Genomic DNA, 17261 nt, shown 5'->3' with positions numbered 1-17261 from the left:
CCAGAGCGATGCGGTATCAGTTGAATGGCTAGACATGCGCTACAGAACGTCCGTCCGCCGGTCACATCGAAATTTGGATTCCCTCCGCCCGCAGGTCTCGTCCGATAGATCCTCCGTCGTGTCATGAAAAGGTCCCTGTGTCCAGCTCGTCTGCTGTGTCTGGACCGCAGGTCTCACTTGCTCCATACTGCATCAGTCTCCTCATATCGCCTGCTCAGCTACTCCCAGAGCAAAGGGCTCCCGAATTGGAGACCTTCCCGGGGAAGGCGGCAATGGGGTCGCCAGTTCTCCGTGGGCTCCAGCCCTTCAATCAGCCGACGATTACTGCTTGATCGTATTCATGCGAGAAATGAACCCCCGGCACGCGAATCGCAGGAAAACCCGGAAACATGGGCTTTGTTACTGGAACAATACCTGCTAGGAGATTCCGGAGGTGACAGTACAGCTTTCGAATCGGACACTGCATCGGTAACGACCTCAACGTCCATCAGTCGAGCAATCGACTTGAGTGATTTATTGTACAACGCAAGAACGTTCGGCAATCTAGATCTTTTAGCCCATCTAGGGTTCCGGTTGAACAATTGGCCTGCTGTTTATGCATTATTGAATCAGTTGCTCGACGCCGCAGATGCACTGAACGATGTCTCCCCCTCACTTAAGCATCTGTCTAACAACAGCTGGGGTTACGAATCCAGTGTCTCGCTTGATCAATTGACTCATCAGATAGACTCGGCTCCGAGGCTCACGCCAGATCCAACAACGGTCTCTGAGTTGACAAAGTTGGATACATTAACTGAGAGAGCATTTGCGGACGAACATTCCCGACGGTTCATGGCGCAAGTATGGCAGAGCTTGGGCTCAATTGTGCTTGATGCTGCTGACTCCTCACCAAATGAGTCGAAGATAGCGATGTCTTATGTATTTCGCATACTTGCTCGTCTGCACCACTCCGGTGCAGTATCTGATAGGGTATATAAATATGTCCCCACAGATAGCCATCAAGTCGCCTTTCGACCGCCGACGATGCATCTACTCTCAACACATATCATGAGCGTTCTTTCGGATGCAGCCTGGCTTGTACACGAAGCAGAAGTGGCGGCCAAGGCAGCTGCTGCGGGTGAAGACTCGCCTTTCCTTCCCTTCAAGATGGGCATTCGAGAGCTTGGGCCTGAGATCTGGATAGAGTTGATTCTTTGGTGCTGTGTGGAACACGGACATATCACAGAGGGCGTATGGCTCATTGATCAGATGAAGACACGGAAAGGGGATCTGGCTTGGAGATTCCAAAGCTGGAGACCCTTGCTTCAACATCCAGAGTCTGTATGGAACACTAAGGTTGACTCGGAAGTATCCTGGCGCCATCCGGCCCAAGTCGACGGTCCTTCACTTCTTCGAAAGCGCAGTCCCCCCTCCCCATTCAATGGACTCGGGAGGCGAACAATCAGTCTTGAGGTAGCCGCTTCCTTAATGGATAATCTTCCAAACTGGGGCTATCGAGGATTAGGCTTCTGGGGTATAACTTCGGCTGCGCTTCTGCGTCATATTGTTTCACTCAAGTTTGCAATAGCCCCAAGAGCGACCGATGATACCCCCTTAGCTACGACTAAGGAGTCTAACTGGTTCATTCTTCGTGTTCTTGAATCAGGATGCCTCGATCCTGTGGCGGATCCCCAAGCATTTGATGAGCTTATCCGAGCCATTCCTCATGTTGTTCCGCCTTGGGACAGCAATGACCTGTACTTGCCTGATGAGGAGGACTTGGAGCAACTTGAGCCGTCCCAGATCTATGATGAGACAACAGCCTTGGCTAAGCTCGTCGAACACAACATCCGATTCCACTCCCGGCGACGCCTGTGTGGAGATGCTATGGATTCATTTGCTTGGCTGCAGAGCGCAGTTGACAAAAGCAAAATGCAACGCATAGGCGAATTCTTCTCGTCGCGCGTGGACCCCTCCAATGACGAGCACCTTCCGACTTTCGATACTGCCAATCTGGCCTCCTTGAAGCCATTTGAGTCCTCAATGCCGCAAATTTCGCCTATTACGCTGGCCGAACTTCTAGACTTGGTGACAGTGTCTCGAGCGTTCACATTCGGCGACTGGCTACTCTTCTCGAACGACATTGATGGGCCCCCGGTTCCTTACAGCGCATACGGGAATCAAGCTTTGGCACCATCCATTATTCGTTACGCTGCCGCTACCAAGAATAGCACGCTCTGCGATTCCGTTGTCCAGTCTCTTTCACAGCCTCTCTCCGCGAATACCCTACGAGCCCTGTTGAACTACCGAATCGCAATGTGCCAATGGAACCAGGTAACTGTGATACTAGAATATCTCCGCGATTACCGCCTCAAATCCTGGGGCCACAGCAATGTGACCGCATTAGCCGCCGAAATCATCAGATTAGATCATGCCGTCACCACAGAGATCGACACAACAAAAGCGGAAGACAATATCCAGAACCTAGCACAAGCAAAGGGCATCTTGCTGCGAATTCTCAACGGTGACTTCAACGAACTTCACCCAAGAGACGACTACCAGAAGCGCTCCCTCCACGGCCTGCAACGCCTCTTCCTTTCCATCCCCGGCGCCCTCCACGACCTCGCCGCCTCCTCCAACATCCGCTCCCAAAAGCTCGCCCGAAGCACAACCCCCAACATACCCTCAACAGCCTTCCACCCCATCCTCGCCGCCGTAGTCGACACCCGAGGCAGCGCAGCCGGCAAACGACTCTGGGACACCTGGTGTGTCGACGTGCAGTCCCCATCCACCCGCCGTCTCCACAAAGGCGGCATCCCCCGTCTCTACCTGAACACCGAACGGGACCTGAAAAAGGGCGACCCTCACTTCGACGAAGCATACTTCAAACAACTCCAGACCAAGCTGGTTATTCCCAATATATCCACCGTCCGCATCATCGCCCAAGCCGCCGTGAAAGAGTACAACGAATACGAAGCTAAACACTCGCACACCATTCCCGATAACTCACCTCCATCTCCTCAAGCAAACGCATATCCCAGAACTATCCATCCTCAGCATAACCCCGTCCGGCCTATCCTCGACTTCTGTATGAAGAAATTCGAGGCCCTCGGTCTTCGGCGAGCGAATATGAACCGCGAGTGTGGAGGCTTCGTATACAGAAGAAATAAAGAGTTGAAAAGAATGAAAAGACAACGACTGCGGGGTAGTGATATCACTGCGCAATAAGAGCTCGCTCATGGTTAGGGTGATGTGGTGTTTTGATAGACTACCTTGTATACATGTACTATACTTACTGCTTCTACTACCCTGGAAATTCTCAGTGCTGTTTCGTGTGTATGATAGATATTAGATACCAGGTTAATAATAGTATATAGCATAGAGCTTAGATGCTTAATTCTTTCTTACATGGAGGTTGTCTCTTTTAGGAACGATGTTCTTCTTGGAATGATAACTTGATTTCGAACTTCGTTAGACATCCGTAAGATTTCCCGAGCAATCCAATTAAACAAGATAAAAGTCACGAGCCAGCCACCCATCGTCTATCGCATACAAGTTCCCGATCTCTCTTTCGATAACTCCTTACACGCTGATGATATGCCGTGGAACCCAACCCGTGCCAAAGACCGCGCGCCTAAACAAATCGATATAGAGAATTTATCGTTAAAGTTTGTGAAAAAAAAAAAAAAAAAAAAAAAAAAAAAAAAAAAAAAAAAAAAAAAAAAAAAAAATATAAAAGAGAAATGTAGAAAACACAGATAAGCAAACTCCTAACAACGGACGTTAGTAGTAGTTATAGCAAAAGTTATTTTGTACAGAGAATTGAAGAATTTTGAGAACATGTTAATTTTGTTCCCATGGCTCCTCTTCATTGGGAATGGGGAAGAAGGAGCGAATAAACTCCCCACTGATGGGGTCGTAAGGGAAAAAGGCATCAGTTCCAGAAGCAGAAAGTGCAAGGGTCGTCGAAATCGGATCAAGTGCTGGCACTCCAGAGTACGCTTGTTGGTTCTGGTCATAATGGTATTGAGTCTGAACCGGATGTTGGTTTGGGCCTCCAACTGTGTCGTAGAAAATAGGCATAGGCGGCGCTGTCTGGCTGACAGATACACCCATACCAGCATTACCACCAGTATTTGAGGCCATATGGACGTGCGAGGTTGGGTTAAAATTTAGGGCTGGAAGGTCACTTAAGTCATAATCCATGCCGATGGCGATTCGTCGAAGGTTACTGTCACACAGTTCCCATGCACGCCGTGCTGGGAGACTACATTCGGACATGGCAAAAAGCCAGCGTATGGCTTTTTTTGACGCTTCAAAAATACCTCTCTCTTCGGCTGGCATATGAATGCAACCGAACGACAACTCGAGCAGGAGAACTGTAGCCGTCTGCATGAGATAGTGCAGAACGCACCACCAAGGACAAACATGGTAGAGTTGGACAGCGTTAGGTTCGTCTGGAATCAAGTCCAGCATCTGCCGTGCAGAATTTAGAGTTATCTCTGCCATTTCATGGCTAAAAGAGGGTTTTTGCTGAGGGCTAGTGTGCCGAGCATCGCGGCGACACAGGCACGGACGCCCCAAGGTGATTCGAGCACTGTAGTAGTGGAACGCCAAGAAAAGCTTTCCACGAAGCATATCCGTACCTTGGTCGTCCCGCCGGGTGAAGTCCAAAGCCTCCGGAAGGTTGGTGTACCATATGTCAATTCGGGATCGAAGCTCCCCAATGCGGTTCTCGATGTGCCTCCAAGGTACCATGGCACAGTCCAGCGAATACACCCGGTTGACGATTTCCTGAGCGACAACTGCCAGGTCCACATAATACAGAAATATAAGCGTCTTACTGGCGGGTTGACTCTTCAGCCAAGCAGCGTCACGCAGTTTGTCTGTATGTCGAGCCTCCTTACCTCCCGTGGGATTTGAGGGCATGTGGCGAACGAGGGTGCTTGCCAAAGCCGATTCCACCAGCTCCTGGCGAAGGTCTTGATCGTTGAGAAGCTTAGCCGCAGCTGGCTCTCGGAGTTGGTCTTCCTCGAACGGTAGAGGCAACGGTGTTGTACATATCCCATCCGTGATGCAAGAAACTCTGCCCGTCATGATCCCAAGCATATGTTCAAAAGTATAGACACACCACCAGACCCTATATCGCGCCTCCTTTGAGATACCAGGCGTGCTTTCGCTTGTGTTCTTCATATTCAACCCGAGTGAGATTGCCGAACGAACAGCCAACGCGGTGATCTTCCAAGCTCTAATCAAACCATCAGAAGAACGCTCAAGTCAAGCCTCACATCACCCGCACGGTGAAAGGGGAAGAAAAGAAAAGGATGAGGAAAGATACACACCGGTTGATTTGGTCTGATGCCATAAGATAAAAAGCAACCAAGCCCTCGACCTGCACTTGCTGAAGATCGGGATGGCTAAAAAGAGCATCACCATTCATGCTAAGAATCCTGGCCCGAGTCAAATACACTAAATGATCGTTGTCATCGCCACGCCACGGTGCCTGCGTTAAATGAGCATGTTTGGCGGAGATCGCGAATATCAAGTTAAGGATGGCCAGCCATTTATCGCCAGGCCGAGCAGTACTGTCAAAGAAGGTTCTGTATTGGGCGCGGAACAGTGTACGGCTGATGATAGGATAAAACGGGTGCACCGTTTCCAAGTAGTCTTCAAATAACTTGTCTGCCAAAGGGCGAGGAGGGATCCAATACACCTGCACAGGGCCAGGAACCGAGACATCTAGATCGTCCAAATGATAGTTCATCGAGTGTAGGGCGAATTCTCCCTCGGGCTCAGCTTCATAGGGCCCTGGTTCTTTCCGGAGGCGTTGTTCTGTCTCCATTCGCAATCTCTGCATCCAGGTAACCTCTGAATTCTTCCCCATGTAACCTGTAGCTCGAGAATTCGGAGTTCGATTTACATCCTCTTCCACGCGGTCGATGGCGTCTAGGGATCCAATAGAAGAGGAGGAGCTCATTTCTTCAAGGTAGCTGTCTTTATCCTGCGGCGTAGCTGAGCTGGATTGCGAGCCAGTAGAAGCCCGCTCGCCACCCGAACCAGAATACTATATGAGTGTCAGGGTTGGATGCAGGAATGTAGACAAAGAAAACATGGCAAAGCGCACAGACCTTATCCAGAGTGACTCTAATTTGTTCTGCAGTCCTGCCATCGACAATATTCCCAATGTCTCTCAAGAGCTTCTCATACGCTTCGGCCTTTGTCGAGAGACTGTCCAATTGCCTAATATCGAAGTCAGTCGTCAATGACCGAAGAGAAGAAGACATTGGTAGTCAACATACCCTTTGGTTCGTTCCCTCCATGATGCCGGATACTTACAAGTCACCCTCAATTCTTTGCACTGTCTGCAAACCGGCGTGTCGCCACTACACTTAGTCTTCCGCCCCCGACAGGATTCGCAGGCAAGAGGCACACGTCGACTGTAACCAGGAACGACACTCGTTCTCTGCCGCGGGATGGCCACTTTCGCATTCTTATATTGCTTCTTGCCGGGTAAGCTGCTCCGGGGAGGTACATTCAACAGTTGCGAAGTATGCGAGGCTGGAGGCTTCGAGGCGATCATAACTTCATTTTGAGTATCGAAAGAGTGCTGGGGGGGGATTTCACTCTGCGAGCTGTCGTCACCTCGCTGAGGGTGATTGGAAGGTGCGTCCATGTCGGAGTTTTGAGATTTGGCGGAGAGCGTCGCCACAACGCGGACCGGATCAATGGATCAAGACTACCACGGCAGATAGCGGTCCAATGTGCCTGGATAACAATGTGGTTCGCGCGATTGGCAACGTCTTCTCGTTCTGCGGTTTTGTTGGACAATGGCTTTGAATTCAAGGCTTAAATCGACTATAAGACGAGCGTTCGGACCAGTAGATGACCATGGTGCATAGAAAAAAAAAAAAAGACGAATGGGAGATCGAGGATGATTGTCGTACAGGAACCGATCCTCTCTGTCCGCACTACTCAACACTTCACCTGGTTTACCAAGTAAAGAAAGGAAATATCATGGTGACGGGGATCTCTCGAGGAACAGGACAATTCGTAGTATGATGGAAGATGGAGGAATTGATTGATGCGAAAGGCGGGGCAGAGTGAGTACTTGGTCTAAGGGGTATCTTCCAATCACCTGTCAGTTTTCACGATACCGCGTCCCGATTAGATCAAACCCCATCGATGACGACATTCACCACGTAGGTGGCCCTTCTATGCATTTTCCTTTGCGCAAGCCCTACCCGAAGGTATGTGCTTATTATACAACACTACGAGTAGTAACTTACTACTGTCTGATGGCGAGATGGAGAGAATACTATCGTATATATAATATATATGGTGAGCCACAAGCGCTAAATGTACATCAAGGCATCAGGCATAAATTTCCGGCTTCCCTTCCTTTTCTTTTCCTTTTTTTTAATCCTTTGAGACGTTTCTCCGGCCGTTGGCAACATCATTGGCCTCTTCTTTTGTTTTCCATCGCGCCGACTAGTAAAAAATGGCAATCCACCCCCGCAATAGAACGACGAAACAAGTACACCCAAACCAGTCAGGGGATATTAAAGTAACAGAGATAGAGAGACATGCAAGCAAGAAAAAGAAAGCAGAACAGAGCAACAATATATGTACAGGTAAAAAAAAGGCCCAATGGCCAAGAAAGGTGAAACGAAATTCAGGAAGAAGCATTATCAGATGAAGCTGTACAGGATTAGAGTAAGAGAAAGATAGGTAAGTCGGAGCAGAAAGTTGTAGAGCCAAGGCATAACAGCAACGAGGCGAGAGTGGAGATGAACAAAATTCCGAACCAGGCGTGAAAGTCTAGAGAAAAAGCAAATCCAAGCGCCCCAGGTCTATCGATTGCGGTATGCGCGTAGATTACGTCGCATCCTCAGCTCAGATCTCTCCGAACATCTCATCGAGCTCATGGACATCGACACTCTCAGGATTTTGCAAGTCTCTCCAGGATTCGAAGACCATCTCAACATCTGTGTCTGCCATGGTCCTGGGGGCCAGAGACATCTTACTGTCCTGTTCAACCAGATCCGACATCTTCATATCAAGATCTGGAACCCCACTGTTGAGCATGTCAATGGACCGTTTCATTGCCGAGACAGGTGTGATGATGAGGTCTTCGGGAAGACTGATCTGCGGTGCGCTTGCCACACTGTCGGGGTTCGCCTCGACATCCAGACCGTCGTCCGAAGCCACACTCGTGCCAGACGAGAGTGAAGAGGCCACGGACGTGAGGGATGGGGAGGGAGAAGTGCCAAACAGAGCAACAGCGGCTGCCTCATCGAGGTCTTGCTGTTGTTGCAACTGCTCCTGTAGGGAAGGCTGTTCCATAAAGCCTCCATGGGAGAAGTAGTCTTCATCCGGGCTATCGGACATGCGGTCCCCATTAATGGACGAGAGCGGACTATCTTCAACAGGAGTTCCAGCGATGCTCATGGCCCCATCATCCAGTTCGCTAAGCCCCTCCGAAAGGGCCGAGAAGGGTCCTTTGGCCTTTTCGAGCTGGCTTGCTTTTTGCTCTGAGGCCCGCTCGCGAACAGCACTGGCAGTCTGAGTGAATTCCTTCTCGTCACCCTCCAACGGAGGAGAAGCGGCCCGGTTCGAGTGCATGAGGCGCGCATGCTGATGGTCGAAATCAGTCGCACATTGTCTAGCCACGCTATCATCGCGAGCATCCAGATCAATATTCTCTTCCTCAAAGTCCGGGGGGGACAGATCCACCTCGGGGCTTGGGCTGAGGCGCGATCGTTCCCGCGCCAACGCGTCTTCCTCGTCCAGGTCAGCGCTGGACACGCTGGGAGTGACGTTCTTTCCCTCTACACCCGGGATAATGATATCGTCCGAGTTCTCAGGAAGAGGTTGGCGAGGTAGCGTTGTCAAATAATAATACACTTTGCGAGGGTGAACTGGAATAAGCTCCTTCGCCAGAGGACACGGTGCGAGCGCTGTCCACGGACGCTTCATGTATGTGCTCAACCGAGAAGAAAGGAGCGCGGCGGGATTGGCGGAGCTGTAGCACATTGAACGATTAGTATTCACATCAAGCGCACGACAGGGGAGGGTGGCACTACAAACGTACTTTGCGACATTCTCATTGAGCGTCACTAGGACGGCTGCGAGCTCTTTGACCAAATGCGGACGATTGCCTGTCTTCTCCAACTGCTCGATCACGCCGACCACAATATCATCGTTGATACCCTCCGTATCGATCTTGGGCGCGACATTTCCATCAATAGGCGATGGGGGTGGCGTTTGTTCAAACGCCCCGCGCCGACCAAGCGAACGTACAGGCAACTGCTCCTTCGTAGTCGATATCGACACCGAGGTAGGCTCTGGAGATAGTGAAGACGAGTCGTGCGACCTCTTTACTTTCTTGGAGGGAGGCAGTTGCTCGTCGGTCGCGTGTGGCGATTTCGAGGCCGACGGGGATCGGCGGGAGGCACTAGGGAGATGAATCCCTAGCGACGGAAGTGACAGTGACTTTCGACGAGTATTATAAGGCATGGTTTGTGAAGGAGTGAACTTTTGGTAGGAAGGTTGTAGGATACACTCGGGACGAAGATAGGAGTTCTAGATAAGACAAACAATAATAATAATAATAATAGCAGAGAAGTACAACCCAACTAAACACACAAAAGGACAAAAAGATATAGTAACAACACAACTAGGATACTAATAATAATAATAATAGTTGTAGAATAAGAATAAGAGGCACTAGTAACACAAAGGGGGAGGGGATGAGGGGGGAAGGAAGAGAGTGTGTGAGTGTGAGATGAAAGAAGTACAGGGAAGTATGGCGATGGGGGGCGAAGAGGAAGTGGAAAGGGAGATGATGGATGGCGGTGATAATGATGCTGTGAGAAGAATACCTCCCGACCGGGTGTACGGGAAGAATAGGATAATCACCGTGCAGTTCGTTGGCCAGAGTTAGGGACCTGATGGAGCAAGAGACATGCGCAGACCCAGAAAAATGATCAAAAAATAATAGTAATAGTAATGAATAGGATTCCACAGCTTTGAAGGAATCGCCGTTTGGTTGTGGATAATTTTCTGGATCTTCACCTTACCTTTCTTTTTTTTTTTTTTTTTTTTTTTTTTTTTTTTTTTTTTTTTGAGGGTGGGAGGTCTGGAGGCTAGGAGCAAAAAGGGAAAAAAAAAAAAAAAAAGAAAAAAAAAATTTATGAAAAGCGGGTGCTTTACCGTGGCGTTTATTGGCTAGAATAACCCAATGGGGCACTTGCTGCTCTTTTTCAGGAATGCCGGAATGAGAAGAAAAATTTCTTGGTTGTTTTGGATTTTCCTCCTTCAACAGATCTTCCTCTTTATCTCCTCCCCCATTTTACCCCTCTATGTTGACAAAAACAAAAACAATGCATCGCAACCCACCTTCACCGCCGAATGTTGGACTATCATGGCTCTAAAGCAAGTGCGCGCGTGTGTGTTTGCATACCGAGAGACATACGGGTACCATACGTCGGGCCCAAAATGGATAGATGGATTCAATGCGGCCGAATGAAGGGGCAAAAAAAGTACTGTGGGGCGCACCATGTGTCTATGACGACCGGGATGTTTTATTATCCGTGCTGATTGGCCGCGGGGAGACGGTGATCAACTGAGGTTCTGCATGGACGCTCTGATGGAGTATGCGCCGTGGAGCCCTAACAACCATAGTCAAGAAGGCAATTCGGGTAACTTAGTCGTCCTCGACCTGGTTGCTGCGCAGGTCTTCCGCATTGAGAGCAACAAACAATCGACCATTGTATAGATTGAGAGAACTTTTAGTCTCAAGCTCTGACCTTCAGTCTAAATGCCGTCCTTACACCGTCTCGTGGACTGACTTTCAGGCTTTCCTCACCGACATCTGGACACCGCATTTTTAATCCGTCATTGCCTTAGTTTCCCGGTGACTTCCTTCCGATTTAACCAGAGTACGTACTTGTATATGGAGTAGGTAGGTAGGTATAACATACCAACAAAGAAATTACGATACATCTATCAGGACTGTGTCTCAGCCTTGGATGGGGACATTCAGCAATACAATCATTAGCTAGAACAAAGGGAACAGCTGCATCGTCTACGGGTAAGTACATCATAGCTGAATATATTCCATGGTACACCATCCACGCCGCCCTAGTTTGAGAGAGGCGGGTGGATTTTGGATAGAGAACTGAATAACAAAAAAACAAAAATTAATAATAATGACAATGAATAAAAAAAAATTTTTCAAAAACAAGGAAAGCGTAAACTGGTCAGTCTAGGAACGAAGAAGCCTAGGGTTGAACGTCTAAAGCCGTTCATAGTATAGATTCATGCACCGGTTTATGCACTAACTTGGATGGGATGGAACCTAAGAGCAAAACGAGGCCAATCGCAGCATAAAAAAGGTACCCACCTTTGAAAGAGCGGGTTCCATGGAATCTCATCCCTAGCGCCACCGTTTGGGAAGCAGCGGCAAATCAAATCGACTTGAGTGGAGTAAATACCGAGCCGTCTAGAAGATTTGGAAGGAATCCAATCGGATGGACCAAAGGCGGCGCTATGTTAGTTTGCCCACTAAAGAAAATGGAGACGTTGAGAAAAATGGAAATGGAAATTGGAATGAATCTAAATCCAGTAATAGCTCGCCACTGCGCCCAAGTGGAAGATGCCACGGTAAGGCTGTGTTGACTCGTCCATCCGTCACTTACCATAGATCGAAAGCATCATACACTGGCTGATCCAAGCGATGAAACTGCGGGTATTCGCCCATGCATACATGTAGCCAGTACTATGTACGGAGTACATACATAGATGGGGATGTGTGATGTATCACCCACATGCAAGGGATCAATCTACCCATGACGCGAGTCAACGCTTCGAAATCATGGATCTGTGTGTCCTCCAGAAGAGTGCTGCACAGAGTGCCTCTGTCCACTATCCCTCGCACTAGTACCTGTAGGGCTATACTCAGAGCACATACTCCATCCGTACACATACTACTAAAGTTGGATGGGAACATTCCCAACCCGGATATCAATCAACCTTGTGTTGCCGGGGAAAGGGGTCCGTCCCTCCTGTGACATCCAGGGTCGCATAACTTGGTTTGGGGTATCCCTACTCCACAACTCAATCCTTTGTTTCAAGGTGATAGATAAAGGGGGGGTGAAGATGGAATGAATTGGCCAGTCGACTTTCTTTATTATCGCGATACTCCGTATAGAGTACATATGTACGTACTACGAGTACATACATAGCAGCGGTACGCGTCCATACCTATTATTCATCTCCCCCACCCTCCCAGACGGAATAATGTGCAGTTTATCATGCATCTTACAGCGACACGGCAGACTCTTCAGCTTATGATAGATCTACACGTCTCTAGTCTTGTCGTCCAGCTCGACACGCTACGACGGACTGTGGGAAATAGATTATATTCAACCCAACGACTAAGTCGCAAATACAACCCAAAAACTTTCCAAGATGCCCTACGACAGAAGTAGAAACCTAGCTCAAAAGTTTATACCTTCTACTATAGACAGTGGTGACATGGTTGATAAACCTTAAATGATGCATTACAACCCAGACTGGTTGTCCGTCTTTTCTCCGACCCGATAATGCTGGGGGTATTTCTGCGAGGGGCTTTTCCAAAACTCCAGGAACAGGTACATGACAGATATCTATAGGTGGCGTACATACATACATACATACATACATACATAACAAGATGGAGGTACAACTGTTACCCCGCATGTGCATAACGCCATCTTGACCTCATCTGAGATTCTACACCGGTTTCAGTTCGTAATCTAGTTTCCGAGGCGATCGCCATCTTCGCTTACTGAGTGCAGATAGTATATCTTCCCAACTCGGGAAAGAGGGCACGATGTTCGCCGTTTTCGTGATTCCATTTTGCGTAGGACTTCGCAAATTGTAGACAATAAGATCGATTTACGTAGTATTTGCATCTACCCGACTACTAACTGCATTTGCTGTAATGGTTTCAATGCACGGCCATTATTGCATGAGGCTATTCTGCTCTCTTTCGTCACCTTGCCGCAATCTTATGGCTATAGTTCCAGTATAAGAATATCAGATGACTTGACAAGAAATCAATGAACTCACGTGGCTGATCGCAAACCCTTATATCGAACCGAGCTTATTTACATGGAATAGGATCAACTTAAGAGTGAAATCTATATGTGCAATATAGTGTGCGTATATCGAAACCGAAACGTAGTCACATCTCTAGAGTTCTCTAGATTGTTTGCTGGGTTACACCCATGCTGTATATATTACAGGATGGTTAATGTACAAGATTACCTACACCTGACCTCTAATTACCACGTGCTGGTTTCAGCACGTATTTCCATGTAGTTCCAAAATGCCACCGTTTCTCCTCCACAACTTCCAGACCACTCTCCCGAACAATCGCTCCAATATCCCGGTTCCACCAACATCCATGGCGGTCCGCATGGGCGGGAGCAAGATTGTCTAGGATACGATTCAGCCAGTCATAGTGCGACCGGCCGTGCTCCAAAAGCAGAATCTGTCCCTTTTCCGGCTCAGTGATAGACCCCAGATGACGAAGAGCGCCAACGGGGTCTGGCATTGAACATAATCCCATGGTCTGCACGATCGTATCATAATAAGCCCGCTTATCCCCAGTCGTCGGAGGAGCAACCTCCTTTACATCCTGTGCCCGGAAGTTGACATCCTTGAAATCGGGATGCAACTTCTGGAACTTCCCTCGCGCGATCTCCACCATCTGTGGGCTGAGATCGACGAACGTAACAGAGCGGCATCCCCGAAGCTCTACTTGTCCCCGCTCATTGGGCTTTCTCTGCTGTCCAAGTTCGTAATATTCCAGATTTCGACCTGTGCCACAGCTCACCTCGAGCACATTCCCACGGGCCTTCTGGACAAGATCTCGCCGCTTCTTCCCCATTCGCATTAGCTTCTCAGACATCTCGACATCTGCGTCAAAGCTCCTAGCTGTCTGATTGTATCGATCCGATACATCCCTAGGCACGTCCATAGACTGTGCATGGGTCACTTCCCGTCTGTAGGAGGCGTATAGATATCCACAGTATGTGCTCATGCCGAGGACACCGACCCCTAGAATGGTCATCACTTTGGGAGACATGCGGGGTTGTGTCTCTTGGAGATTCAGGAGATGTGGGTTAGCCCGCTTCGGCAACCGCGATGCTGCTGGCGGCTTCTTGCTGTTGAGACGGTTAGATAAACTAGCTTTCTTATACATCTACCAGGGAGAGGGCGATTGTTCCCGGAAGTATGCTGCACGGCTCACAGCGATTGAAGGGAGCATCATATACTGACCCAGAACCATCAACTGGAATCTTACTGCCGGTCCTTTTAGGACCGGTTACAGGCACTTTGGCCTTTAGCGCGGCCCGGCCTACTCGAGACGCGCTCATGCTGAGAGATTAAAGGGCGTCGGATGTGATAATCATACGATGTTCATTCAATTGCCGTAGTTTTGAAGATCCTCGGGCCGATATATATCCTTTCTCGGAAAAAGTTGACAAACGTCCAGTTGAGAGTCTATTTAATAACAAACAAAATCACCGTTCAACACATGATAGTCAATGCATATTTGATACTATTAGGGTATATCAAGTTATCAACATATGATTTCCCGGGGTATTAGTCGACCAACAAGGGTGTATTGAGTTGGTTGAATCGGGAGTTGCGGCCGAGAACCAAAAAAAAAAAAGAAAAAAAAAGAGCTAAGCTAAGAACGATAGGAGCCTATCAATTGTCATATCGGCAACTAAATCTTTGGTCCACGGTGCTCCTATATCGCTCCGAACATGGAGCCACTATTTTTTTAAAGGTTCCCCAGACGTCTCTCTCCGCACCTTTCTGTTTCTGTATCCATTTTGCAAGAAAAGGTGCAACGGAGTAGTTCTTTTCTCAAAGAGATCATTCCAGTACAACGGTATCAGACATGGCTTTACCACCCAAAATCCTCATCGTAGGTGGAGGTGTCTTCGGATGTGAGTGATGGACACACTGAGCTGGTATTCCCTAATCTTGCTTTTTGTTCTTGAATTTTACACAAGCGCAATGCCATTGGCTCCTAACATACTACCATTGGGATTTCACGGTCACTGATTCTCTTTCCAACCACACAGTATCCACCGCCCTCTCACTTTCCCGGAGGCATCCAACAAGCGAAGTGACCGTTCTAGAGGCGTCGCCTATAATCCCCAACCCTGAAGGCTCCTCAGTTGACGCCTCACGCATCGTTCGCGCTGACTACTCGCACCCTGTTTACACGAAACTCGCAGACGCAGCTATTGAGCGCTGGCGTAACACCGAATGGGGCGCCGAAGATAACCGATATATCCAGAGCGGACTACTTCTCGTCTACCCAGAAGGAAACACCAATGGCAAAGAATACGCCAGGAAGAGCTACAACAACGTTAAGGAGCTAGGAAACGATGTCGAGCTACTGCCATCCAAAAAAGACGTTCTGCGGGTGGCGCACGCCTACGGGGAGGAATTGAATGTGGCGGGTGGCTACGTGAATTGGGGTTCAGGCTGGTCGGACGCCGAAGCCGGAGTTCGATATGCAAAGAAGCTTCTCGACACCGAGGGCAAGGTCACCTTCAAAACGGGGGAAGTCAAGAGCCTCCTCTATGCAGACCAATCTGCCGGTGCCTCTCAGCGCAAGGTGACTGGTGTTCTCTTGGAAGATGGATCCTCCCTCACGGCCGATCTGGTCGTTCTTGCGACGGGTGCTTGGACGGGTAAGCTCGTCGACCTCCGCGGCCGGGCCCTCTCAACAGGCCAGGCGGTTGCGTTCGTCCAGATCTCCGACGAGGAGCAGCGGCGACTGGAGCACATGCCTACTATCCTCAACTTCGCGACAGGTTTCTTCATCATCCCGCCCCGCAAAAACCTGTTGAAGATCGCTCGTCACGCCTACGGCTATATCAATCCCAAGAATGTGCCTGTTCCCGGTGTCGAGGGAGAAACGATGCAAGTCAGTTTGCCGGAACCCGGGGTCCCAGTTCCGCTAGAAGGCGAAGAAGCTCTGAGATCCGCCTTGAGAAATCTGCTACCTAGCATGGGTGACCGGCCCTTCATCCACACTCGAGTCTGCTGGTACACAGACACGTAAGTCGACTCTAGAAACTCATAGTGGGAACGCGGGAAAGCTAACAAAAAACCAGACCCGAAGGTCACTTCATCATCACTTATCATCCCGACCATTCGAATCTCTTCCTCGCTACGGGTGGCAGTGGGCACGGGTACAAGTTCCTCCCGGTGCTCGGGGACAAGATCGTCGATGCCATGGAAGGGAAACTTGAGCCGGAGCTGAGCGAGATTTGGAAATGGCCGGCGGCTGTAGAGGGCGAGTTTGAAGGTGATGGAAGCCGGTCTGGTCCGAAGGGCTTGCGGCTGATGGACGAGCTGGCCAAAACCAAGAAAGCACAGCGGAAGGGCGTCCTGTAATTGGGTGGTACTAAAACTGCACATAAGATATACCCCTGTAGATATACCTTGTATAAAAAAGCCCAATAAAACTGTCTAACTTAAAACAGTTTCGAAATGTAAGAAGGATACCGATCTGTTCATTCCCGCAATAAGGCTGCAAGGACGGTGCGTGATCTATATATACAACAGCGCTGTCTACGTGATTAGTAGGAACGCGTTTGCATGGTTTTCACTCCATTTGGTCCAGAGGCTATCGAGTAAAATTAAAAAAAAAAAATCGTGCCACAAAAAACCAGGTTCATTGCCTGATTCACCAACCAGCCAGTGCATTCGTCCACTTTCGTTCAAAGGTCTAGAGGAATATTGCAGTAATTTTTCTTCCTATCTGATCCGTCATCTTCTGCAAGAGTCGTGAAAACAAATAGGGCTCAAAGAACCACTTCCATGCAGACAGGGTCAAGATGAAAGGGTTAGCAGCCGATAGGCAAAGAACGCAAAACAAGTAATTAAGAGGGAGCAACCATCGACCAGCGCACAGTACCGCCCCCTTGAATCTGCGGTGTGCGACTTCTAATTGTAAAAGACTTTAGTTTGTTGAAACAGACGACCAGAAACAGACCGAATCGCTAGAACGCCGTAGAAATGCTAGCATAGGAATCGTGATATGCGAGTTCAAAGGCAACGACCAAGCCAACGTGAAACGTCCTGCCTGGTTCATGATACAATCTCGCGGAGCAAGAAAAGAGACAACACGAAAAAGAGCAAATGTTAATACATGGGTGCGAAAAGCCGAAGGGCTTAAAGGGTGACCCCTATGCAAGCGAGCA

The 17261-nt window shown here is 49.0% G+C and overlaps 5 protein-coding genes across 5 annotated transcripts; 2 read left to right on the top strand and 3 right to left on the bottom strand.

Moving 5' to 3' along the window:
- Positions 1-123: 123 nt before the first annotated feature.
- Positions 124-3207, top strand: AO090003000552 (uncharacterized protein; the record flags this gene model as incomplete). Its single annotated transcript, XM_001819668.1, has 1 exon — positions 124-3207. The coding sequence occupies one exon, from the start codon at positions 124-126 to the stop codon at positions 3205-3207; it is 3084 nt and encodes a 1027-aa protein (XP_001819720.1).
- A 615-nt stretch (positions 3208-3822) lies between these two features.
- Positions 3823-6652, bottom strand: AO090003000551 (Zn(II)2Cys6 transcription factor; the record flags this gene model as incomplete). The annotated part of the gene is made up of 5 exons (XM_023234933.1): positions 3823-5227; positions 5322-5396; positions 5448-6043; positions 6090-6219; positions 6279-6652. 5 exons carry the CDS (start codon positions 6650-6652, stop codon positions 3823-3825), a joined length of 2580 nt encoding a protein of 859 aa, XP_023090001.1.
- Positions 6653-7872: 1220 nt separating this feature from the next.
- AO090003000550 (uncharacterized protein) lies at positions 7873-9495 on the bottom strand (the record flags this gene model as incomplete). Its single annotated transcript, XM_023234932.1, has 3 exons — positions 7873-8053; positions 8366-9001; positions 9071-9495. The coding sequence occupies 3 exons, from the start codon at positions 9493-9495 to the stop codon at positions 7873-7875; spliced, it is 1242 nt and encodes a 413-aa protein (XP_023090000.1).
- A 3808-nt stretch (positions 9496-13303) lies between these two features.
- On the bottom strand, positions 13304-14113 carry AO090003000548 (class I SAM-dependent methyltransferase; the record flags this gene model as incomplete). Its single annotated transcript, XM_001819665.3, has 1 exon — positions 13304-14113. The coding sequence occupies one exon, from the start codon at positions 14111-14113 to the stop codon at positions 13304-13306; it is 810 nt and encodes a 269-aa protein (XP_001819717.3).
- Positions 14114-14938: 825 nt separating this feature from the next.
- Positions 14939-16452, top strand: AO090003000547 (NAD(P)/FAD-dependent oxidoreductase; the record flags this gene model as incomplete). The annotated part of the gene is made up of 3 exons (XM_001819664.1): positions 14939-14987; positions 15126-16113; positions 16170-16452. 3 exons carry the CDS (start codon positions 14939-14941, stop codon positions 16450-16452), a joined length of 1320 nt encoding a protein of 439 aa, XP_001819716.1.
- Between the last annotated feature and the right edge of the window lie 809 nt (positions 16453-17261).

The sequence above is a fragment of the Aspergillus oryzae genome, chromosome 2 (assembly GCF_000184455.2).
Source record: "Aspergillus oryzae RIB40 DNA, chromosome 2".
Classification (NCBI taxonomy): Eukaryota; Fungi; Ascomycota; class Eurotiomycetes; order Eurotiales; family Aspergillaceae; genus Aspergillus; species Aspergillus oryzae.
The sequence above is the reverse complement of the archived record's forward strand: the minus strand, read 5'-3'. Positions and strand labels throughout refer to the sequence as shown.